We start from the raw sequence: 26,681 nt of genomic DNA, 5'->3' as shown, positions 1-26,681 counted from the left end.
CGAGTGTGCTGTTGCCCACTCGATCACCTGCACTGTCAAGATGAAGCTTGAGAGAGGTATAAGTCTCTTGCTTCTTGACGTGTGCCACTACTGTAGCATCGATCATCAACGCCACAGTGTCCTATCACACGTTCCCAAAACTCTTGGAGAACCAGGAAGGCTGCCTCGAGTTTCAGGACGTTGATGTGAAGGTGTTCATCGTGAAGTTCTCGCACCTCTGCAGTCTGCAACTGCTCTCGGTGTGTCTCATCCTCGGTTGATGTATCCGACTCTTCAGGATGACAGGCGATGTATCACCTCACTGCCTACCTGAACATGCTGATACTAGAGTTCGAGGGGAACTCTTGTCTATCAGCATGCAGAGGTACCATGTCCTCTGCTTGGGCTCGAAATCGGACTTCTCGCTATTTATCCTGGTCTTCAGATCCTAATAAAATTTGAGGAGTCGATTCCTGTCCTGTAAAAACCGTGAACGGGAGTTCACTAGGACCAGCCAAACATCGAGATACCTCAAAAGACGTATCCTGTGCGAATGCGCCCAAGCTGAGACCAGGTCGAACAATCTTGTGAACACCTGGGTAGCAGTCAAGAGTCCGAAACAGTGTGTTCTGAATTGGTAGACTGTCTCTGCAAGGACAAAGTGGAGGTACTTGCAGTAGGATTTGTGGATGGGTATCTGGAAATACACATCCTTCAAGTCCACCATCAGCATGAAGTCATTCTCCCTGTTAGAGGCAAACATTATTTGTGTTATATCTATCTTGAACCAAGTCTGGCTATGAAACTGTTCAGGGGAGAAAAGTCTATGACCGGTGTCTATCCCCTGAGGTCTTGTCTATGAGAACATCCAGCTGTAGAATCCTGGGGACTAGTCCGATACTACTTCTACAGCGTCTATCCTCGGCGTCTTCTTATACTTCTATTGTAGCTCACGGGAATATGAGAGGAGTATCGGATGCTCTCAATCCCTCTAACAGTGCTGCTGTCAGGGGGAATGAGCCTCATCCTTGTGTCAACCAGCAGTGACAGCAAGGGCATGGGTTTAGGAGAGCACAATCACTTTAGAGAATGCTTTCCTTATGTACATGTATGGTTCTCTACTTGCTGTAGCAGCAATGCGGCTAGCAGCATCTTGGCTACTTGAGCCGTGGCCACCAGCAATGCTGCTAGTATCTTGGCAAGGATATGTATCATCTTCAACGACGCATCCCAGCCCTCTCCGAGGCTGAAATCTCAAGTAAAGAGGGCCGAACAGGCGACCTCCTGTTGTTCTCCAAGTGTCTCACTCCGAGGAACAGCGACATCATCCTTGGTCCCTGTAGGAGAACCAAGCTTAGTCTTCACAGGTGGGTCTGAGCCACAGCTCGGCCCCTGCTCTAGCCCCGTGTCACTGCCATGGCGGGGAGACTCGCTTCCTTGACTGAGGATGTATGTCCTCCCTTAGGTGGTCGTACATTCGGAGATTCTAACGAACAAGATTCTGAAATAGTCCCTGTCCCTTGAGCAGCGCCCTTGGGAACAGAGGCTGGAGAACGAACCTTGGTTTGATCTCCAGAATGCCCTGTGCTTGATTATCATAGCATCCACCATTCGTAAAAGCCATTACAGACTCCAGGCCAAGTTGTTCGCAGGTAGCTAGCTGTGCCAGGTTGGAAAGCCCTACTTTCAGACAGGTGCAGTCTCCTGAATGCTGAGTCTTCCTCCAGGACAATGGCCCCAGAGGAAGCAGCAACTCTAGTCACTGTGAAGGATCACAAGTATAGCCAGGAGACTGCCTGAAGAGCTGCCATTACGGTAGTCTCCAGTGTTGCTGCTTCCTGTTGAGAGAGAGATTCTCTCGCTTGTCAGGTGATGCAGCGACAGACTGGGAACCAGGTAAACCAGATCCAGGTTACCTGGTTGTCAACAGAGGCTTCTCCGAGTGCATGTGTTAGCAGGACAGATAGCAGCGTTGGTAGCATGGTAGCAGTGCCCTTGCTAGCAGCAGCACTGATGGAAGCAGTGCTGGTGGGAGCAGTGCCCCTGTTGGCAGCAGTGGTGCTCCCTGTCTGGCTAGATTATGCACTGACTTTACGCCTCTGGCAAGTAGAGGAGGGGGAAGTAGCTTGGCCTAATAATTGGACTTAAATGTATTCTCTTGTCCAGGGATGAGGTCATTCATTTGTTCCAATACACTTTCAGCCAGGCCTGGCCACGGTAGCCCCCATCGAGACCTTGGGTTCCCTCTTGGGTTCCCACAAGGCTTCAAGTCAGTAGAGGAGGCTGTGGTCGTTACCCCGAGAGCGTTATACTGACATATCAGCATTACAATATCTGAAAAAGTCCTCTGAATCTCAGGGGTGTCCGAGTCTCTGGGTAGAGGACCTTTGAGTCCTTTGAGAGACTGGTCCTCCCAATCAACTCTCCCCTGAAGAAGATCCTCACCAGATCCCTTAGATCCTTCCTCAACGACACAGGCGTACGACCTGTGGGGTCCTAAAACCCTCCAGGAACATAGGCCCACCGAAGTTGAACCCTGAGGAGCACACTCCAAAGGCCTGCTATTCACCTTGCCCTTCCCGGTGTAGTCCGAGGAAGTAGAGGGAATAGGAGAGGAGGATTGGATGCTCTCTCTTCTCCTAGCAGCCCTGCTGCCAGGGGAGTGAGCCGTGTCCTTGTACCAATGGTGAAAGAGGCATGGGTCTATGACCACACATTTGCCTAAACAAAACACTTTCCCAAGAATAATGCAGCTGTACTTGCCGTGCTGTAGCAGCACTAGTAGCAGGACTCATGTGAAGAGCTGTAAGGGGACTTACTCTTACCTTCTCCAGATGCCTTGCTCTGAAGAACAGCAAAATTGATTCTGGCTCCTAAAGAAGAACCAAGCTTGGTCTTCACAAGTGGGTCCAAGCCATGGCTCGGTCCCTACTCTCGCCCCCGCATTACTGCCATGGTGAGGAGAGAACTCCCCTTCTTTGACTGTGGATGTACGTCCTCCCTTAGGTGATCGTACACTCGGAGATTCTCGTGAATGAGATTCCAACACAGTCCCTGTCCCTCGAGCAGCGCCCTTGGGAACAGAGGCTGGAGAACGAACCTTGGTTCGAGCTCCAGCAGTTCCCGAGACCTTGGTCCCCAGGGACAGCGTCATGGGTCCCACTTCCAAAGAAGTGGGAGAGCCAGCTAGAGAGCCAATTCTTCCTCCCTGGAGGGAGAAGGCAGACCCTTAGAACGAGACTTCTTCGGGGGCAGAGAAGTTACCTTCCCCTTCAAATGCTGTGAAGCTTCCGAAGGGAAAGTAAAGGAAGCGGCAGGTGATGTCGATGACGATGATGATGACGATGAGGATGAAGACGAAGTTGAAGACAAAAGCAATCCTTGGATTCTTCATCTTCTTCGCCTTCCTCTTCACCAGCTTCCGCAGTAGAGTTGTCAGGGCCCAAGTGAGCGGCAGACAACTAATCAGGTCCAGGGACAGGAACAGGAGCAGGGGTAAGAACAGAGGCATGAACAAGCGGTAATGTCCGGAGGCCTCAGGACAGGTAGCGGTGCCACATCACAACCAGGAGGGGAAGCACTGCAGGGACAAGAACTTGCAAGTGATAGGCTGTATAAGTGGTCTGGTCCACCATTACTATTGCAGGCGATCGTCGGGTGGTAAGACCAGACCAGGTGTGCTGCAGGCACCTCTATTGAGGTGTAACAGCAAGCCTGGATCGATAGCCATCCCATAAAAATCCACGCTAGTTCCAAGTGTGACACCTCACCTGCAAAAGAAAAACTTCAAAAATTAATAAAGGGGGTTCCCCCCTTGTGTAAAGGTATACACTTTGGAGCGAGGGGAGGACCCTAAAGGAGCGATCCCCAGATCTGGGACCACAGGCCCCCAACCCCCCCCCCCTCTTCTTCCCTCTCTGACTCGTCGAAAGGGGAAGAGGAAGAAGAGGCTTGTCCCAGAGGGGCGACTGTGAGTATGGGATGATTGCCAGGAAAGCGGTAAATACAAAGGAAGAGGAGGTTAGTACTACCTCAATGTGATGGGAGGTGTCTTACCCTGATCACAGGTCTTCCAATGTATTCCTCCTCCAAACAAACTTCCCCCACTGTGTCACAGACCAAACGGAGCACTCCTCACACAAGAAAAGTTACACTCACACTCCCGGCATGATCAGCAAAGGGTATGAAGATCTATCCATCGAGGCCTGGATTGCCGCACCTCTTACCTTCTATCCTGGGACAGCACCCAAGGGCAGGGTAAAAGGCTGTTGTGATTCCTGGGTTTGCATGATCCAGTATATCATAAACACAATATCACAATAATAATCATAACTTATAAAGAAGTTGCAATTCATGGGTTGGGAGAACACATCTACCACAATGATGGTCGAAAGCAAATTGGAAAGTTTACGTCCGGTCGGAGAGACTACCGAAGACTGGACCTGTAGTTAACTACCTAACCGCCTTGTTAAAGAATTCAGCGGCCGTGTCCAGGTTATGCCTTATGTAATTCCTATAGTAAAGGACCGAGGATTTGTAAATCGCATGGGAACAAACGCATTGTTCACTTTCAAGGCTGTTCACAACGAAACTATTGAAATTACTAGAGGAAAAAATATTGAACGAAAACTTGTGCAAATGTATTTTAAATTTTTTTACCCACATGTAATTTCTTGTAATGGTGCATAGTTTTTGAGGAAAGGGGGAAAATTGGGAGATGTTTCTCATCAAGGGGGATTTTGCCCCTGAAAATGACATTTCTACACACGTTTTGAAAGAGTCCTGACTTTTTTCCCTGTGAATATTTAATGCTAATGCTTATAGAAAAACCAAGTTTCATTTCTATTACAATTTATTCCGGATCAAAACCAAACTGTACTGGATTAGAACAGCTATTAAATAAAACATTAAAAATGAACTCATTACTCAGCCTTTAAAGCAGATATGGGTGAATAGGAGATTCTTGCTTTCTTCTTTGCAACAGGAAGGAAAACAGTGAGAGGGGATAACTCAGATGGTTCATTAGCCAGGGAGAATGGGCACTTCAGTGGAGATCCTGTGACATCTAAATCTGGAAATAAAATAAGAGCAATGTGCAGTTCAGTTATAAGACTGTAGGTATCTGCTATAAGATGTCAAAGGCCACAGAAATTAGTACAGAGTCAGAAATGTCAAAGGCCACAGAAATTAGTACAGTCAGAAAAGACATTTAAAAGAAATACATACACAGAAAATTAGTTAGATAGCAAATTTTTAAAATACACTAAACATCTATCATACAATAAATCTGCCCAAAAAATTATTTCCCACAACCTACTCCATTTATTAATGTGACCATTTGATGAATAATGTACCATAGAGGCAGTCCCCAGTTATCGGCGGACTCGGTTAATAGCGATCCAGTTTTATGGCGCTTATCTAGCACCATAAAATAGGTGATTTACGGCGCCAACAAGCAGAAATTCAGTTATCGGTGCCATAAGGTGCCAATAATAGAGGTCTGGCACCATAACATACCTAGGAGAGGCGCCATTAACCGAAATCCCGCCGCCATAAGCACCATAAATCAGTTTCCGTTAACGGCGGTTTTGCTTATCAGCACCCTGCCGAGAACCAGGGACTGCCTGTGCTTATTTACAACTATAAACTGAATTCCCATAACCTATTCCATCTAGTAGTATGCCTTTTGTTGAACATTGTACTTGTTTGAACCTAACGTGGGTACCCATAAACAAGTACGCACAGCTCGGCCATTAGTAATCCGGCATTTTTGTGACCAGCAGGTAGCTGGATTAGTGATTTTCCCGGATTACAGACTGGTCGGCTTAAAATATGCATCACTCAACATTTATTAAACAAGTCACCCTACCTTTATAATACCCTGTAAATCAGTACAAGTTGGTTAATAAGGAAAACAAAATGTTAAATAAAAATCAAATGAAATTTTAATGAAGCACACACAAAGTAAATGGTGATAATGCTGTAGACTTACATTCATCACCACCACTTCCAAAGTGAGGAGCTTTTATTAGCAAATAAGCACATTCATACATCTTGAGATGAGGGGCTGTCAGGATTCCTATCTTCTTCATCTTGGAATGCTTTTAAAATATTTTACACTTTTGTCATCTATATTTTTATTATACTTTCTCATTCTTATTCTTTATTTTTACTACCCAAAAGAATTATGGTTTGTGTAAGGTATGTGCGAATGCACAAACTCACTTGCTGATGGTTGGGACCTTGCTCCAACTTGTTTTGGTTCATGTTGTTACACTCATAATTTCTTCAATTTATATTTTATACTATATTCTTATCTATATTTTTACTGTATTTTTTTTATTCTAACAACCCAAAAGAGGAACTGAATAGTGTGCATAAGCTAAGTACGAATGCACAAACTCATTCGTTGGCATTAGAGGATTGCTATACCTTGTTTTGTTTCATGTTGTGATGTGCCAATAACAACAAGTACTAAATGAATGTTTCCTATAAAGAATAATGTCAAGTAAATTAATTTGTACCAGGTCACCCCCAGACAATGCCATTTTAAAAGACATTTTTGCAATGATGGCCTTGTATTTTAGTTTTATACATATTCATAAATAAAGAAAACAATAAAGGGATTTGACAAAGGAAAAATCTATTTCTGGGGGAAGACCTGTGTTGCCCAGTGAAATGTTCCTATAGCACTCATTTCTAGGTATAAATAAATGCTAAATATACCAAAGAAAAAAGCCCAAACATACTTTCAACAACCATAAAAACACAACACCATAAATAAAAAAAACTAACTAAGCATCAGCTCCCTGTTCCAGCACCGAATCCACGGATACGTACGGCCCCAGAGAGAAGCACTTTTCGTAAGTAACTCTTACATCCTTCAGGTAGTGGGATGCAAATACAGAGTTGCATCTCCAGTACGTGGCAGCCAGAATATCTTTCATAGACATGTTTCTATGGAATGATAAAGAAGTCGCAATGGCTCTTACCTCATGCGCTTTTACACGAAGCTGCCTAAAGGAGTTGTCATCGCACGCCGCATGTGCTTCTGTGATGACACTTCTCAAAAAGAAAGCAAGAGTGTTCTTTGACATGGGCCTTCTTGGGTCTCACCGCACACCAGAGACTCTAGGTTACCCTTAAGCTGTTTCTTTCTTTGCAAATAAAACTTAAGGGTCCTGACCAGGCAAAGAGACCTTTCTACCTCATTCCCTACCAAGGGAGAGAGTCCCTTAACCTCAAAGCTTCTAGCCCAGGGTTTTGAGGGATTTTCATTCTTTACCAGGAGTAAGGGCTTAAAAGAACAAATAGCAGAGTCTCCTTTAAACCCAATTCTTGAGTCCAGGGCTTGCAGTTCACTCATCCTCTTAGCAGTGGCGAGGGCCATGAGAAAAATACACTTCCTCGTCAGGTCCCTAAACGAAGCCTGATGGGGAGGCTCGAACTTGCTAGAGGTCAGGAATTTCAAAACAACGTCCAAATTCCAACTAGGTGGCAGTGAGGACTTCTTCTTGGAGGTCTCAAAGGACCGGATGAGATCATGTAGATCTTTATCTTCCGCTATCTTTAGGCCCGTTTCTAAAGACAGCGGAGAGCATGCTCCGATATCCTTTTATAGTGGAGACAGCCAGTTGACCTTCTTCTCTCAAAAAGAGAAGGAAGTCGGCAATGTTGGTCACAGAGGTATTGGAAGAGGACAGCTTCTTCGACCTGCACCATCGTCAAAAGACTTCCCACTTCGATTGGTACACCCGTAAGGTTGAAGACCTGTGGGCTCTGGCGATCACGCTAGCAGCCTTTTGCGAAAAGCCTCTCGCTCTGACGAGTCTTTCGATAGTTGAAAGGCAGTCAGGCAGAGAGCGGAAGGTTTTTGTGAAACCTCTCGAAGTGGGGTTGTCTGAGCAGATCTCTCCTTAGTGGAAGAGATCTGGGAAAGTCCACCGTCCATTCCAGTACCTCTGTGAACCATTCTTGAGCGGGCCAAAAGGGAGCGATCAGGGTTAGCCTCGTTCCCGTCGAGGATACAAACTTTCACATCACTTCCCCCACCAGTTTGAATGGGGGAAAGGCGTACGCATCGATGCCTGACCAATTTAGAAGGAGGGCATTGACTGCTATGGCTCTTGGATCCTCTATCGAGGAGCAAAAGTTCTCTATTCTCCTGTTGCGAAAAGTGGCGAACAGGTCTACTTGTGGTCTGCCCCACAGGGCCCAAAGTCTTCGGCACACTCTGTCGGTAGGACTTGGTTCCTCCTGCTCAACAGGTCCGCCCTCACATTCCTTTCTCCCTGTACGAATCTGGTAAGGAGTGTGATCCCCCTCTCCTCCGTCCAGATAAGAAGAGTTCTTGCTATTTCGTAGAGGGAGGAATGTGTTCCTCCTTGCTTCCGAATGTAAGCCAGAGCCGTGGTGTTGTCTGAATTGACTTGGACCACCTTGCCTCTGACTTCCGATTCGAAAGACTTGAGGGCTAGAAGAATCGCAGAAAGCTCTTTTGCGTTGACGTGCCAGGACACCTGTTCTCCCTTCCAGGTGCCTGACACTTCCTTCGCCCCTAGTGTTGCTCCCCAGCCTGACTCTGACGCGTCTGAGAACAACACTAGGTGCGGGTTCGGTTTCAGAAGGGATAAACCTTTGTTCCTTCTGAGAGGAACAAGCCACCAACTGAGGTGTTGCTTTACCTCCTGAAGGATCGGGAAGGAATCTGACAGGTCTCCTGACTTCCGATTCCACATCTCTTTGAGGTAATATTGAAGAGGTCTCAAGTTGAGCCTCCTTAGAGGAAAGAACTGCTCCAGCAAGGAAAGGGTCCTCAGCAGACTCAGCCATTCCCTCGCGGAGCTTTGCTCTTTCCCTAGGAAGACTGTGACTTTTTCCAGCCCCCGATCGAGCCTTTCCTGGGACGGAAAAACTCGAAAACCCCAAGAATCCATCTGAATCCCCAGATAGACAAGGTTCTGGCTGGGGATCATCTGGGACTTCTCGAGGTTTACAAGTAGTCCAAGCGATCGTGTCAAGTTCAGCGTCGTGGACAGGTCCTCCACACACTGCCGTTCCGACTTGGCTCTGATAAGCCAGTCGTCCAGGTATAGAGAGATCCTCACCCCCTTTAAATGTAGCCATCTGGCTACATTTTTCATGAGGCCCATGAAAACTTGCGGGGCCGTTGACAGGCCAAAGCACAAAGCCCTGAACTGGAATATCTTCCCTTGGATCATAAATCGGAGATATTTCCTTGAGGACGGATACAGAGGTACATGAAAGTATGCATCTTGAAGGTCCAGGGAGACCATCCAATCCCCTGGACGTAGAGCCGCAAGAACCGAGGAAGTTGTCTCCATGGAGAACTTCCTTTTCTCCACAAAACGATTCAATGCGCTTACGTCCAGGACAGGTCTCCACCCCCCCGAAGTTTTTGGAACAAGGAACAGGCGATTGTAGAAGCCTTGAGAGTGGGGATCCTGTACTACTTCGATGGCCTCCTTCTCCAACATCTGATCCACTAATAGAAGGAGCGAACTTCACAGAACAGGGTCTTTGTACTTCGCCGAAAGCTCCCTCGGAGTCGAGGTCAAGGGCGGTCTTTCTTTGAAGGGGATGAGGTATCCCTTGCTGAGAATCGAGAGGGACCAGTTGTCCACCCCTCTCTGAGCCCAGGCCTCTGAGAAATTTAGAAGCCTGGCACCCACTGGCATCTGGAGGACTTGAATGCTATTTCCCTCTCTTGAAGGGCCTGAAAGAGGACCTCCCTCTCTTTTCGGGTCCTTTCCTTTTGGTGGAGGATCGAAAAGAAGGACCTCTTCGAAAGGGCACTTGAGGAGGACGACTCTCTTTCCTTATGAAAGGGGCAGCAGGTCTCACCTTCCTAGCGGATTGGACCAGCAGGTCTTGAGTCGCTTTCTCAGTTAATGAGTGTGAGATGTCCCTCACTAACTGAGATGGGAATAGCTGGCTTGAAAGAGGCGCTTAGAGTAACGAAGACCTCTGAACTGGAGAGACTGATTTTGTTAGAAAAGAGCTATATACTGCTCTTTTCTTAAGCACCCCTGCACCGAAGAGGGAGGCTAACTCGCCCGACCCGTCTCGGACAGCTTTGTCCATGCAGGACAAAACGCTCTGAAGGACTTCGGGACCAAGAAACTCCGGGTCAAGAGTTTTCTTGGCCAGTGCCCCAAGGGACCAGTCCAAGAAGTTGAAAACTTCCAGGACATGGAAGAGTCCTTTGAGGAGATGGTCCATCTCGGACATACCCCATGTGGTTTTGGCCGTGGGAAGAGCATGTCTCCTCGACGAATCTACCAAGGTAGAAAAATCTGCCTCGGCAGAAGAAGGAAGAGCCAGTCCCATTGGCTCTCCTGTCTCATACCATATACCTCTTCATCCTGAGAGCTTGGAGGGAGGACAGGAAAACACAGTCTTCCCTGCCTCCTCCTTGGAGCTAAACCAAGCCCCTACCGACTGGAGGGCTTTTCTCATTGAGATGGTAGGTCGCATTTTCAGGAAAGAGGAGCTTTTAGCCGTTCTCGTACTCGAGAACAGAGAAGGAGGAGAAGGAGGAGCGGCTGGACTGAGGGAGTCGCCGAACTCCTGGACTAGCAAAGCCGCCAAGGTTTTGTAGTCTGATAAGGCAGCTACTCTCGGAGAATCCTCTTCCAAAATCTCATCCGGGTCTTCCAAAGCCGACCTGCCATGAGAAGCGCGGTCACAGGAAGGAGAGAGCCTACAAGGAGAGGCGCACCTGTTTGGTGACGCAGGCTTGCGCTCGTGAGGAGAGGCGCTTCTGTCCGAGGAGGAACGGTCGACAGATGGCGATCGCTTACCAAGAGTCGAGCGCCTGGAAGGAGCCTCACGGAAGGAAGGAGCAGTACTGCTGGAAGGAGCATCGCGCTGGGCTGGCGCCTCGCGTACGAACGTGACATCACGCTTGCTTGACGCTTCACGCCTGGATGACGCCTTGCGCCTGACTGGCGGTTCGCGTTGGGTTGGAGCCTCACGCCTGGTTGCCTCCTCGCGGCTAGAAAGTGGCTCGCGCTTGGCTGGCAGCTCACGCCTGGCTGGCGGCTCGCGCCTGGCTCGAGGCTCGCTCCTGGCTGGCGGCTCGCGCCCGGTCGGCGACTCGCGCCTGGCTGGCAGCTCTCGGCTGGCTGGCGACTCGTGCTTGGAAGGAGCCTCACGCTTGGCTGGCGCCTCGCGGTTGGAAGGAGCCGAGTGCTTGGTCGCTACGCGCCCCAAACCCTCGCGCTTGAGAGGAGAAGAGCGAGGATCGTAAAAATCCTGATGAGAGCGCCGAACAGGAGAGAGGAGACTGGAGTTTCTCGGCGAAAAGCTCTCTTCCCTGTGGCCGCTTGACATGTCCGGAGGACGTAAGGATCTCTTGATAGGGAGAGAAACGTCCTTCCTGCGAGGAGGATCCTTCACAAGGGCTCCCACAAGCGACAAAATCTGCTCCTGCAGATTAAGAAGGATCTTCTTAGTGGTATCCTCTTGATCCACTTCTAACGGAGGAGAAGGAGGTCTGGAAGACGAAGGAGAATCCAGACAAGGCGCTGGGCTGACAATGGCTCTCCTGGCTCTCTTCCTGTCCACCGGCAAATTCTCAGGAAAATGCTTGGGGCTCGAATCCAACAAGCTGGGAGCCTTCCAACTCCTCTTCAAGGGGCGCGAATGCTCAGCCGAACTCCAACCACGCCTGGGCGAAGCGGAATCAGACGAAGAGAAGCACTCTTTAAGGATGCCTTTACAACGGCGATCCCTGGCAGTCTGGGACAGTTCTACAGATCCTGCCGAAGGGACGCCTGACCGGTGGGGATTCTCCACAACCTCCATAAGGCTTTCGACATTCCTCCTCCTCTGGGCCTGGGAGTTTGGAAGCGGTCTAGGCGGTCACTTAGCACTGCACTCTTATCTTCATAGCTTGCATTTGGAACTCCATCCTTTTCAAGGCGGCTTTCATGTTAGCCAACTCCACCGACGAATCCACAGGTTCGGTGAAGGGTAAAGGAGCTGATACTGTAGGAGAGGATGCTACTACTACGTGATGGATAGGAACTAAAGAATCCTGAACTGGCTCGTTAGACCGAGACCTACCAGAGCTTCGAGAAGAAGCCTTCCTAAGCCTATCCTTCTCTAATTTCCTCAAGTAGGAAGTTAGAGCACTCCATCCTTCCTCACTCAGACTCTCACACTCCTTACAAGGATTAGTAAAAGAACATTCATTCTCCCTACACCACTTACATACCGTGTGAGGATCTACCGAACCCTTCGGTAGTCTCACATTACACCCCTCATTCACACACACTCTGATTACATAAGCAGAATCTGACATCCTAGGCAAAATCCAAAAGGGTAATCCAAAAACAGTCCACAAAAGCGTATGCCAAAACAACGATCCAGTACTTCACCAAAGACAGTCCAGAAGATCAAAGTCAAACGAAAAGCGAAAATCAGGTCAGGAGGAACCAACAACAGTGTTGTCGGAACCGGTGACAGAGAAAATCTGATTAGAAAACGGGAATGGTTCCTAGTCCCGTCACCCAGCGGCGGGACGGTAGATCAGACCTACCTGTAGCGTATGCCGCGAAATTTGAATTTCTGTCGGGGACGACGGAGTCTAAAGCTAAGTATATATCTGACAGGGAAGTTGAATGTACAAAAACAATTGGTAATTAACATCTAATATGACCAAATCCATACCATCACCAGGAAAAATACAACAGGTAATGAACATAAAAACAAACAAATTAATGAACTATGTACAAGTACAGGAGTGGGTTGATAAGCAATCCAGTCCAGAACAAAAGGCAAAGAGGCAGGGATTACAAGCGAGGCACGTAGGTGAGAGGGAGTACCAAAAGGTAATTAACCCTTTAACACCAAAGGGGTACAATAAAAATCGTCTCCCGTATGCCGGGGGGGTCTCCGAGTGAGCACCGAAGCAGAAAAAATATTTTTTTCAAAAAATCACAGTGCTTAGTTTTCAAGATTAAGAGTTCATTTTTGGCTCCTTTTTTTGTCATTGCCTGAAGTTTAGTATGCAACCATCAGAAATTAAAAAATATCATTATCATATATAAATAATGCGATATATGATAGCGCAAAAACTAAATTTCACATATGATTGTATTCAAATCGCGCTGTGAGCAAAACAGTTAAAGCTAACGAGTTAATTTTTTTTCGTTGTATTGTACACTAAATTGCGATCATTTTGGTATATAACACATTGTAAAATTATCAAAGCAACACAGAGAAAATATTATCACAAAATGATGCATGAATTCGTAATGCGCGGACGTAAAAAAAAGTTATTTTTTTCAAAAATTCACCATAAATTGAAATATTATTCTAGACTTCCAATTGTTTTAAAATTAAGATAAATGATTGAATATTACTATACTGTAAGAGTTTTAGCTTACAATTGCAGTTTTCGACCATTTCGGACGAGTTAAAGTTGACCGAATGTCGAATTTTTTTTATCTATTTTTTTTATATGCAAATATTTTAAAAATGAGAAAAGCTACAACCTTCAATTATTTTTTTTTTTGTATTCTACATGAAATTGCGCATATTTTCATATATAAAACTCTATGAAACGCCTAATATGAAACGGAGCAAATAATACGAGAATGCGACGTACGCATTTAGGAGATTTGCAGCGGAGAATCCGCGCGGAGGGAAGGAAAGTTATTTTTTAATTCACCATAAATCGAAATATTGTGCTACAGACTTCGAATTTGTTTCAAAATGAAGATAAATGACTGAATATTACTAGACTGTATGAGTTTTAATTACAATTGCGTTTTTCGACCATTTCGGTAGTCAAAGTTGACAGAACTTGGTTTTTTTTCTATTTATTGTGATTTATATGCAAATATTTCGAAAATGAGAAAAGCTACAACCTTCAATTATTTTTTTTATATCTACATGAAATTGCGCACATTTTCATATATAAAACTTTATGTAACGGCTAATTTAAAATGGTGCAAACATTACGACAATCGGAAGAAAAAATTTCTGATTTTTTTCGGAAGAGATACCGAGCGGACATAAGGAAAATGTTTTTTTTTTCATAAATTCACCATAAATCGAAATATTGTGCTAGAGACTTCCAATTTCTTGGAAAATAAAGGTAAATGATTTAATATTACTAGACTGTAAGAGTTTTAGCTTAAAATTCCGTTTTTCCACCATTTCGGTCAAGTCAAAGTTGACCGAAGGTTGAAATTTTGGCACTTAACGTTATTTATATGAAAATATTTTAAAACTGATAAAGGCTACAACCATGGATTGTTTTTAGTTGTATTCTACATGAAATTGTGCACATTTCCATATATAAAACTTAATGTAACGGCTAATTTAAAATGGTGCAAACATTACGACAATCGGACGAATTTTTCGGAAGTTACCAAGCCGACGTAAGGAAAGTTTTTTTCATAAATTCACCATTAATCGAAATATTGTGCTAGAGACTTCCAAATTGTTGCCAAATTAAGGTAAATGATTGAATATTACTAGAATATAAGAGTTTCAGCTTACAATTGCGTTTTTCTACCCTTTTGGTAGAGTCAAAGTTGACTGAAGGTTGAAATTTTGGCACATCGTTATTTATATAAAAATATTTCAAAACTGATAAAAGCTACAACCATGAGTTGTTTTTCGTTGTATTCTACATGAAATTGCACACATTTTCATATATAATACTCTTATGTAACGGCTAATATAAAATGGTGCAAAAATTATGTCAAAGTGACAAAATAATTTCTGAGATGTGTCGCTGATGCGTTTTAGTGCAAGAAAGAAATTCACGCTTGCGCGCCTGGTTAACGATTGTAAACAAAACAACAGCTTGATCCGTGAGCTCCCAGCATCCCCCAAGGCGTGTGATTCAAAAGTTTTTGCCTAGTAGGCCTATAACTATTTTTCCACAAATTTTTTTAAAAACTTTTTTTCGTCAAAGTACCATACGTCGGTTCGGCACCTGACAGACAATTTTCGTCCAATCGTTGTTGAAGGGTTAATAATAGAAAAATATGTGAAAAGGGAGACTTTTGGTTGGCTGGAAAGAATTATCCTAATTCCCTTTATTTTTTGTGGGGACCTTTGTTTCATATTTCCAACAAATCATATTTTGAATGGCCTTCTGGAACGGATTAAGTTCAAAGTCTGAGTTACTACTGTACAGAGGACCCCTGTATTCATGGGGGATGTGTACCAGACCCACCCCCAAATAGGTAAAATCTGCGAATAACCAAGTCCACCGATAACTGGAGACTGCCTATACGTATGTACAGCCAATAACACAAAGGGAGAGACAGAGGGAGACCATTGAATAGGTAACATCATATATCTGACCATCAAGAGTGAAATTATGAATTATTTCAGAGACATAGAAAATAATAATGTGAGAGAGAGAGAGAGAGAGAGAGAGAGAGAGAGAGAGAATAACTCCTTGTGATATCACAGATCATGAAGGATTCGGACTCATCAACAGATGCCAAATGATTGCGCATCCAACTTGGAGACGGAGTCACGACATGACACCTGGCTCTTGAAGGGTGGTGTTGAGAATGAACCATGTAAATCGTCTACCTTCTTCATCAACATTGTTGAGAAACGAGATGCAGCCTTGAAAACAAAACTCTGTCTGATGATTCTTGCAAGGTATGCGCACACTAGATGCCTAGACGAGTAAAATGGCCAAGGGACCGCACTGATCAAAAGCTGAGTTGAGTGAGCTGAACAGATCACCACTACATAATTATAAGTGGTAATCATCAATAAAGAGCTATCACTTCTTCCCAATCAACTGTTCTCCTTCGAGGACAAGAGGACAAAGCTCCAAGAAGAAGAATAAAGAGGGACCTTGTGTCTGCGTCCTATGTGTTCAGACCCTTAGGTCCAAGAAACGAGACTAGTATACTTGACCATTCACCTAGGTGGTGTTGCATGCAATAGTACCAAGCTCTGCATAACCCCAAACCAGACTGAAGAAGTAACCTATCTGTACAGGTAAAGGCTCTTCTCGCTATCCAAGCAGTCGTGAAAGCAAGCACTCTAGAATTTGTAAGAATTCTTGCACTCTACGAGAAACCCAACACTTGCAAGACAATAATTGGGCGAGCCTTGTCTCAGCCTGGTGCTCGGCAACATGATGAAGTCGAGCACTTGGCGAGAGCCAGCGAAACCATGAGATCCAGGCACGCACCAAGACTTCCGATTACTATAATAATTATCGAGAATATCCATTGCCTGAGTGTTTGGAAATCACAGCAAACCAACCAAAACACACTAAGAACGCCAGAAATTCCAAGGAATTAATTCACTTAGCAAAACTCCTCATTTTTGTAACAAAAATTATCGGGGATGCCCGTCTCGAGAGCCTGAGTGTTTGGAAATTACAGAAAACCAAAACACTACTAATATCAGAAATTCCAAGGGATTCAAGCATTCTTAGCGAGACTCCCGGGTATTGTAATAACAATCATTGGGAATACAGTAGGCCCCCCGTATTCGCATTCTCCGGATTCGCGGATTTCTCTCAGGAACGTTTCCCCGCATTATTTGCGGAAAATTTGCGCTTTCGCGGTATTTTTCTATGAGAAATATCCACAAATTCCTGGTTTTGTGGATCACTTTCATCATAAAATGCACTTTTTGTGATAATACTATTAAAAAAACCAAGTATGAACATTTTTAGTGGTTTTTCTTGAGTTTTAACTCACAAAATAGGCTATTTTTAGCATTTTTATAGCGGTTCCAAACATTTGTGGGTTCTAACTATTCATGGGGGGGTCTGGTAAGCATCCCCCACGAATACGGGGGGACCACTGTACCTGCTTTGCCCAAATGTTTAGAAGTTAGAGAAAACCATAACACACTGAGAATGCCAGAAATTCCAAGGAATTCAAACATTCAGTGAGATTCCCGGGTACTGTAATAATTATTGGGAATTCTTGTCTCGCCCGAGTGTTTGCAGATCATAAAACCCAAAACACTAGGAGAGTGTTGGAAATTCTAAAGAACTTAAGCACTCGGCGAGACCCCTAAATTTTGTCAAACGATCATCGGGGAGGGACAGGCATAAAAACCAATCCTAAATGCGAGCATTTAAGACTGGAATGCAAGTACAATTTGACAGAATATGTACTTGAGGCTCCCAAAACACCAGAACCCATAGAGGACTGCGAATTGGAATCTGTCCAAAGAACAGAAAGAGCCAAGAACATAGCCTCCAGGTGTTCAAATCCTCAGAATCTAAACACTGGGTGCTGAGAAGGTGAGAAGTCTCTCCGTCACAGACAAAATCCTTCCTCAACAACGTGATGCACACCCAGTGGGACCCTAAGATCTTTCCCGGCACATAGTCCCCCAACGCTGAATCTTGTGAGGAGCACTCTGCAGGATCCCTCCTATTCATCTTGCCCCTCTCAGTGTAGCCATAGGAAGTAGAAGGAATGGGTGAGGAAGACTGGACGCATGCTCTCGCTCGCCTTGCTAGCAGAACTAGCAGAAGCAAGCCGCAGGCAGCCATCAGCCTGCAGTAATGGCCACGACACGAGTCTAAGAGAGCGTTCTCGCCCTGGAGAAAAGCTTTCTTGAGGAGGGTTATGAAACTCTTACACGGCAGGAGAAACGCTCGTCGCCACCCAGGACCGACCATGAATGTGACTGTGGGCCTGGGTGGAGTTAAGCGAGGGCCGGTACCATCCTCTGACGCATCTCAGTTCTTGTTAAGGCTGAAGCCTCTCAAGAGGACTGAATGTGGAAGAGGGACCCCCTACCAGTCTCACCACATGCACGGTCCTGCATGACCATCATGTCAACCATGGTTACCAAGCGAACACTCCTTTCTTCCCCTCTGTGCCTGAGTCGTGACAGTAAGCAGACTCAGTGTCATTGACTCTAGTTGCATATGAATACACAGATTGACATGCACTCAGGCAATCTCGTAAATGAGCGCACAACACACAACTAGGCTCAGGGGCAGAACCTCTAGGACTAGCAGCAGAAGTGCGAACCGAAGTTTGCACTTCTACAGCTCTCGACATGCTAGACCCTAGGGACAGTGTGACGATTCCTGTTCCTGAAGGAACAGTCAAGCTAGCGAAAGACCCAACTGCCTCCTCAGTTCCAGGAGGCAGACCCTTAGAAGTCCCATGACGAGACTTCTTGGGGAGGGGAAAGACTACCTCCTCCTTCTTCGGAAAGGAGCCTTAGTAATCAAAGGGGAGGAGATTGAAGAAAAATATGATGATTACGAAGAGGAAGATGACGACAGCTGACGAGTGCTCTTCCTCCTTGACAACTTCTACTCCAACTTCTGCTAGACTTAGGATGAGGCACAATTACCTGCAGAAGTAGAGTTAATAATCACAGGGCAGCTGAGATGCTGTCCAGTGATGAAACTCCAGGATAACAATGGCAAATTATTATGATTTTCAGCAGGAGAACAATACACACACTCGAGGAAAAATGTCACAGCATGCTAACGAGCTGCAGGTACAATCCTGAGGTTAGGATAACCAAAAGAGATATCCAACCATCTACTGATGTACATATCAACTATCACTACTGTTAAGACTATAAAAGAAAGAAAATGTGATTAAAAAAGGATAATCCTCTCGCATCCAAGGGCGCCACCCTGCGAAATGAAAGGAGATCCCTCAAACACCAACACCACACCAATCCCCCCTCCTCTTCGTCCCATAAGCTAGCAAAAGGACAAAGGAGAAGAGGAAACACCGGTAGAAAATTTCCAAAGCGTATGCATAAATTTCAAAAGAATATACCATAATAAGGGTGTAGGCGCACCCTTGCCGCCGACCCTTAACACCTGAACGAGAAAGGCAGCTAGCAAGGCTACCACAAAAAGTGGGTTTGTATACTATGTACTTATTAAAGTCAATTAATCATTAACATCAAACACAATACAGGCAGTCCCCGGGTTACGACGGGGGTTCCGTTCTTGAGACGCGTCGTAACCCGAAAATCGTCGTAAGCCGGAACGACGTTTGGAAATATGTCTTAAACTAATAAAAAGTTATAAAAGCCTTACTTGTAATCCTTTGGTTACACTACATGTTGTTTCCTGTAGTTTTATGTACAACCTGGAGTTATTTTCATTAAAAAATGCTGGTTCTTGAAGGTAAAAACTATTGTAATCCTCTGGTGACACTACATTCTTGAAGTTTTATGTACAACCTGGAGTGATTTTGCCAAATCTTGAGGGCTACAAGAACAGTTGATTACTATTTACGTATCATATAGACTAATTAAAGTAAACGTATCTTTAAATAGGCTTATATATTAGTATCAACAAAACATTTCCTGGCATGAGTCAAGAGGCCGTTTAAAGAAACGAACACTTCTCTGTCCTATCTGTTCAGAAAATAAACGTTACGTCAATCCCCGAGACCATTGTTGCCAAGACCTCTCTCTCTCTCTCTCTCTCTCTCTCTCTCTCTCTCTCTCTCTCTCTCTCTCTCTCTCTCTCTGATCAAATTACACTGGAACCTTGACATACGATTGCCCTAATATACGAATGTTTTCAGATACAACAGAAAATTTGCGAAAATATATGCTTTGATATACAACGAAATATTTGAGATACGATTTTACGATGTGATAGTTGTATAGGCGACCGATAAATGGCGCTCAGTCTGTTTGTTGGTGCTGCATCGTTAACACGTCGTTGTTTAGTTCGTTGTATTTGTTGCCTATTTTTCGTGTTTTTTATTTGTCTATTTTATTATTAACCATGGGTCCCAAAGCTAAAGACAAAGCAGGTGATAAGAAAAAACCCAAGAAAATTATTTCGATGGAAGCAAAACATGAAATTATAGCAAAGCATATCGTCGATTTGGCAAACGAGTATGGTCGAAATCCTTCTACAATATCCACGATCATCAAGCAGAGGGAAGCTATAAAAACCTTCCAAAGGCATCACCATTATTTCTAAACGACGAACTGATTAACCCTCTTACGCCGAAGCGGTAAAAAAAAAAATTGTCTCCCGTGTGCCGGAGGTGTTTCAGAGTGAGCGCGGAAGCGGAAAAAATATTTTTTTTCAAAAAATCACTGTGCGCTTAGTTTTCAAGATTAAGAGTTCATTTTTGGCTCCTTTTTTTGCCATTGGCTGAAGTTTAGTATGCAACCATCAGAAATGAAATAAATTATCATTATCATTTATAAATAATGCGATATATGATAGCGCAAAAACAAAATTTCATATATAATTGTATTCAAATCGCGCTGTGCGCAAAACGGTTAAAGGTAACAAGTTACTTTTTTTGTTGTAATGTACACTAAATTGCGATCATTTTGGTATATAACACATTGTAAAACGATAAAAGCAACACAGAGAAAATATTATCACAAAATAATGCATGAATTCGTAACGCGCGGGGACGTAAACAAAATATTTTTTTCAAAAATTCACCATAAATCTAAATATTGTCCTAGAGACTTCCAATTTCTTTCAAAATGAAGACAAATGATTGAATATTACTATACTGTAAGAGTATTAGCTTACAATTGCAGTTTTCGACCATATCTGACGAGTTAAAGTTGACCGAATGGTCGAATTTTATATATATATATTTTTTATATGCAATTATTTCGGAAATAAGAAAAGCTACAACCTTCAAATATTTTTCGTTTTATTCTACATGAAATTGCGCACATTTTCATATATAAAACTCTATGAAATGCCTAATATGAAACGGAGCAAATTTTCCGAGAATGGTACGTACGCATTTCGGAGATTTGTGGCGGAGAATCCGCGTGCGGAGGGAAGGAAAGATTTTTTTTTAAATTCACCATAAATCTAAATATTTTGCTAGAGACTTCGAATTTGTTTCAAGATGAAGATAAATGACTGAATATTACTAGACTGTAAGAGTTTTAGCTTACAATTGCGTTTTTCGACCATTTCGGTAGAGTCAAAGTTGACCGAAAGTGGTTTTTTTTCTATTTACAGTGGTCCCCCCGTATTCGCGGGGGATGCGTACCAGACCCCCCCGTGAATAGTTAGAATCCGCGAATGTTTGGAACCCCTATAAAAATGCTAAAAACAGCCTATTTTGTTAGTTACAACTCAAGAAAAACCCACTAAAAATTTTCCTACATGGTTTTTTTAATAGTTTTATCACAAAAAGTGCATTTTATGATGAAATCCATCAAAAAAACCAGGAATTTGTGGATATTTATTCATAGAAAAATACCGCGAATGCGTGAATTTTCCGCGAATAATGCAGGGAAACGTTCCCGAGAGAAATCCGCGAATGTGTGAGTCCGCGAATCTGGAGAACGCGAATCTGGAGAACGCGAATACGGGGGGTCCACTGTATCGTGATTTATATGCAAATATTTCAAAAATGAGAAAAGCTACAACCTTCAATTTTTTCTTGTTGTATTCTACATAAAATTGCGCACATTTTCATATATAAAACTTTATATAACGGCTAATTTAAAATGGTGCAAACATTACCACAATCGCATGTATGATTTTTTTCGGAAGAGTTACCGCGCGGACGTAAGGAAAATGTTTTTTCATAAATTCACCATAAATCGAAATATTGTCCTAGAGACTTCCAATTAGTTGCAAAATTAAGGTAAATGATTGAATATTACTAAAATATAGGCGTTTTAGCTTACAATTGCGTTTTTCGACCATTTCGGTAGAGTCAAATTTGACCGAAGGTTGAAATTTTGGCAATTATCGTTATTTATATGAAAATATCTCAAAACTGATAAAAGCTACAATCATGAGTATTTTATTGTTGTATTCTACATAAAAATGGGCACATTTTCATATATAATACTTCATGTAACGGCTAATTTACAATGGAACAAAATTATGTCAAAAGTGACAAAATAATTTCCGAGATGTGTCACAGATACTTTTTAGTGCGGCAAGAAAGAAATTCGCGCTTGCGCGCCTGCGTAACGATTGTAAACAAAACAACACCTTGATCCGTGAACTCCTCAGCATCCCCCAAGGCGCGTGATTCAAAAGTTTTAGGCTGGTAAAATACGTCCAGTCGGCACACGGGAGACAAAATATGTCGACGTAAAATATGTCCAGTCAGCGTAAGAGGGTTAAAAAATATAAATAAAAATTAGTTTAGCAATGTTATTTCATTTGTGTTTATTACGTAGTTATTAGTGTACATACGTAAATAAAAAGAGAGCAAATCGTTCCCTGCCACCCTTCCCTACCTCCTCCCCCTGCTGGCCTCACCTCATCTTTCGTTGTGATAAGTAAAATTCCTTTCTTTTTTTTATTGTGTGTGTTATTACTCGTTTATTTGTGTATAAATTGTGTATATTATATGTAATTTAGCTGTGTTTGGTGTGGTTTCATAGCGCTAGAACGGATTAATACATTACATTATTTTAAATGGGAAAAAATGCTTTGAGATACAACTGTTTTGATATACGACGATGGTAACAGAACAAATTAAATTCGTATGTCAAGGTTCCAGTGTACTGGATAATGTCTCTTTGGATACTTCGATTTTGCCAAATCTTGAGGGCTACAAGAACAGTTGATTACTATTTACGTATCATATAGACTAATTAAAGTAAACGTATCTTTAAATAGGCTTATATTATTAGTATCAACAAAACATATACTGGCATGAGTCAGAGGCCGTTTAACGAACGAAACACTTCTCTGTCTTAACTCGGAGCGTCGGAAGACGCCTCTCTCTCTCCCTCTCTCTTCTTCTCTCTCTCGTCTCTCTTCCTCGTCTCTCTCGCTCTCTCGTCTCGGCTTCTCTCTCGTCTCTCTCTCTCTCTCTCTCTGATCAAATTACTGGATAATGTCTCTCTTTGGATACTTGGAATTTGCGTTGTAATCTAACCAGAAACTTCGTTTTGTTATTATTACTGGAAACAAGCAATGATTTTTTCATTATTTGCGCTTTTGGACTGTTATATGTAAACTTTGCGCACCGCAAGCTAGTATGTATTCATTCGCTCGGAAACTAGTTCCGCATATGAGGCGTCACTAAAAAACATTGAAAAATATGACATAAAAAGTGTCGAAAATCATCATAACCTCAAAATTTTTGTTGTAATCTAACCAGAAACTTATTTTTATTAATATACTGTGCTAAACTATAAAGGATTTTTATCATAGTATGCGTTTTTTAAAAGCGTCGTTTAACTCGGCGAGGCGTCGGAAGCGTCAGCGTCGTAACCTCGGAACAAGCGTCGTAACCCAGGACGGATTTTTCCATTGAATATTTAAGAAAAAGCGTCGTAACCTCGAAACGTCGTAAGCCGGAACCGTCGTAACCCGGGGACCGCCTGTATATATATTCAAAATAATAAAAGAAAGATCCCAAGTTCACATCTGTTGTTACTGCCTAACCACCTTGTCCAAGAATTTCATGGCTTGTGTTCCAGGTTTGCCATAGAGTAACTCCTAATGTAAAAGACCAAAGGTTTGTATATCGTGCAGGAACAAATAAATGTTTTCAGTAATATTTATGTTATGAGTTTAGTAATAAAAAAAACCCCTAAAGATGTTTCTGGCTGCATATATGAAATTCCTTGTAAAAAGTGTGATAAAATATATTACGAACAAACTGGAAAATCACTTTCACAACGAATCAAACAGCACCAATATTCAGTGAGAACTGAGAACTGGTCAAATATCGAATTCATTATTCGTACATATGAGAGATATAGATCATTCTATTAACTGAAGTCAGGCAAGATCCTTAATGCTGTGTAGCAACTCAGTTAAAAGGAATATCATTGAATCTTGTTTCATCAAATCAAATACATAATGGAAGTGGTCTAAATTCAAGTCTTGGTTTGTTTAAACTCAATGTCTTCATAATTAAAAAAAGTTGTAGATAAATATAAGCAAGAAAATTAATATATTCAATTGTATAAATGTTTTTGGACTTTGTATGGCTAAGCTTCCATTTCTCTTACAGTTTATCTTTTAGTTTGTGACTGTGTGATCTCCAATTATCCTGGATTACCTCTTTGATTTCTACCTTTTTGACTGTCAACCATCTGGTATTCTTGATTTTTATGTTTACCTTGTAACTTTCTTTTCAACTGTATCTCATTTGTGTCTCAACAATGACTCATTAAAGGATGAAAGCGCTCGGCTACGAATTTCCGACTACCATTGTTTTTCCTGTGATATTCATTCATATCATGAAGTCACGTGCATCTACTGTGATTTTTTAAATATCTACTGTGATTTCTTAAATATCATAGTCAACACTTCGATGTGAAGGTTAAAGGATTTATGAGAGCGTGATATTAAGAACGTACATACATTATAAGGGTGAATAGGGTGAAGCTGAGACAGGGAGGCCAGGAAAGTGGGTTGAGGAAAGGATGAGGGGAAAGGAAAGGGAGAGAGGTAGGTAGGGAGGGACGGGATGGGGATAAAGGACATTCAATGTGTAGGTTGGCAATGCCTGGCAACACCATGTAAGTCCAGTGTAAACGCCTTAACACCATTTGGCAATGCACTATAGTATTACAAAAAATTTGCAGGTGTATTATACAGTGTCAAAGTAACATTTCAATTAAATTGTTTGTTTGGAAGATATTTGAGAAAGAGAGAAAAACAATGACTCTCAGTCCTGAAATGGATAGTAGTCTTCTTTCAACTGCTGTATACATATTAGATTCCTAAAAATTATCTTGAAAGTACAACTACTGAAAGTCTTGATCAAAGATATCTTTACTACCCAACCAATTATTGCACAGCTTTGAAATTAACCCCATATGAAAAACATAACAATGTATCAACTCTAGTTTTTAAAGTGGAGATTTGGTCTAAGCACAGTTTTTTCCTATGCAATAAATGAATAATTTTCTCAAATGCAAGAAGTAATTTACTTACCAGAGCTATAAGTTCCCTTAAGTCGTGGAGGTCGTGGAGTGCTACTTATCTTTCCATCAAAGTTGCCTTGTTTTTCATTATCTTCTAAACTTACAAGTCTTCTGTTATGCTGTAAGGAAAAATACTGTTGCTTGATACTTACAAAATAGTTGAGAGCCTCGAATACATATGAGACAGTCTCATATCAATTATTATTATATATGTATAAGGAATAAACTTAGACATTACTATCTTACATAATTATTATAATTGGGAATAAACTTGGACAGTAACAAAGTCTTTACTTTTAGACCGAATACTTCCAGTAACCCTTAGGAGCCAGGATGAAAAATCATTGTGCAGCACCCCAGGCCGGCAAAACTTTGAGGTTGGTCAATTTAAGAAAAAACACATCAATGGAAAGAAGAAGATATACAAATGCACATGGTGTACAGAAAAAATTCCATGAGAAGTTGAACATGACTATTTACAACCCCTTGTGGGGCCTCTTTTACAACACAATCGTAAATTTTACCAAGTTATACATGTTTTTCCTAAAATATTTTATTTGGTAAAATTATAACTAAAGCTCACACAATATAAAAATTTATGTAAATATGAGAACGAAGAAGCAGCAACTTTTTTGGATTACATATACATATCTTTTCTAATATTTCTTTGCACTTTTATTTGCAAAATTATAATTATAATTGACATACTATCATAAAAGATAAGAACTAAAACCAACAGCAACCCCTTGGCACATTTATGAGCAAATTTATAAAAGACATCATGTGAGACAGAGAGGCAATACAGTTTCCCTTGAAGTCAAGATCCCAATTAACTCTCTCATGAGCCACCCAGTTGATTTTAGTCAGTCTAAAATTTGCTGTTAGTGAATTTATGGGCTACAGAAGTAATGGCACCTCTTTCCCGCAAATCGATGGCGAGTAATATTGTTACTCACGAGTGACTCCGTCCACCACCCAAAGCCTGTTATTGCTACTCATATGAGCATGTCTGTCCATTCAAGATTAATCCTAGGCCTTCTACCAAGCTAAAGACTCCGGACATCTCTCCTATTTTGAATTACTCCATTCTTTTCTCTCCATACAAACTCTTTCTATTAATCAACTATACTCTAATAGTTTTCCTTCTCTAAATTTCTTATCTTACTCTTTTATCAATCAAATTTTATACACTATTTCAAAGAAATATGTGATGTACTTAACCTATCCGCTCCACCCATCATTAGACCCATGAGTATATTTAGTGTGGCCAATATGCAATCTAGCTAAAACTATCTCAGACCTTCTATCCATACGGCTATGAGGCCAAGGATGAACAGTAGGCCTAATTGACTTTAAGATTATTATCTAAAGTAGACCAGTGGCAGGCCCACTGGTCTACTTTAGATAATAATCTTAAATTAAAGTCGATTAGGCATACTGTTCATCCTTGGCCTCATAGCCGGATGGATAGAAGGTCTGAGATAGTTTTAGCTAGATTGCGTATTGGCCACACTAAATATACTCACGGGTATCTATCTAATGATGGGTGGAGTGGATAGGCAGGTTCCTTGCTGTTCCACTTGTCATGTGGATTTGACTGTGGTGCATAATTTGGTGGAGTGCCCTCATTTTGAAAACAAACGTAGAGCTTGTTTGCTGGCAAATAAGAATTGCCAATATTTTAGGTGAAGGTGCTCAGGCAGAGCAAATTATGACATTTTTAAAAAAATAGTCTTTTATGAATTGTAATTTTGTTCTCTTAATTGTTTTAGGTTTCTTGTTTGACTTTTATGAATGAATGAATTGTATGTTAGATCGGTTGTGTGCATGTT

General features: G+C 42.5%; 1 protein-coding gene across 1 annotated transcript in view; it reads right to left on the bottom strand.

Moving 5' to 3' along the window:
- LOC135223105 (protein zwilch homolog) overlaps window positions 1-26,681 on the bottom strand; it is a 293,258-nt gene that overhangs the window by 95,380 nt on the left and 171,197 nt on the right. The window contains exons 3-4 of the mRNA XM_064261610.1: window positions 24,860-24,968; window positions 4,906-5,050 (exon numbers count right to left, since the gene is read on the bottom strand). Coding sequence (XP_064117680.1) covers window positions 4,906-5,050; window positions 24,860-24,968 — 254 coding nt within the window. The remainder of the gene's footprint in view (window positions 1-4,905; window positions 5,051-24,859; window positions 24,969-26,681) is intronic.

Source organism: Macrobrachium nipponense, chromosome 8 (genome assembly GCF_015104395.2).
Source record: "Macrobrachium nipponense isolate FS-2020 chromosome 8, ASM1510439v2, whole genome shotgun sequence".
NCBI classification, from domain to species: domain Eukaryota; kingdom Metazoa; phylum Arthropoda; class Malacostraca; order Decapoda; family Palaemonidae; genus Macrobrachium; species Macrobrachium nipponense.
The sequence above is the reverse complement of the archived record's forward strand: the minus strand, read 5'-3'. Positions and strand labels throughout refer to the sequence as shown.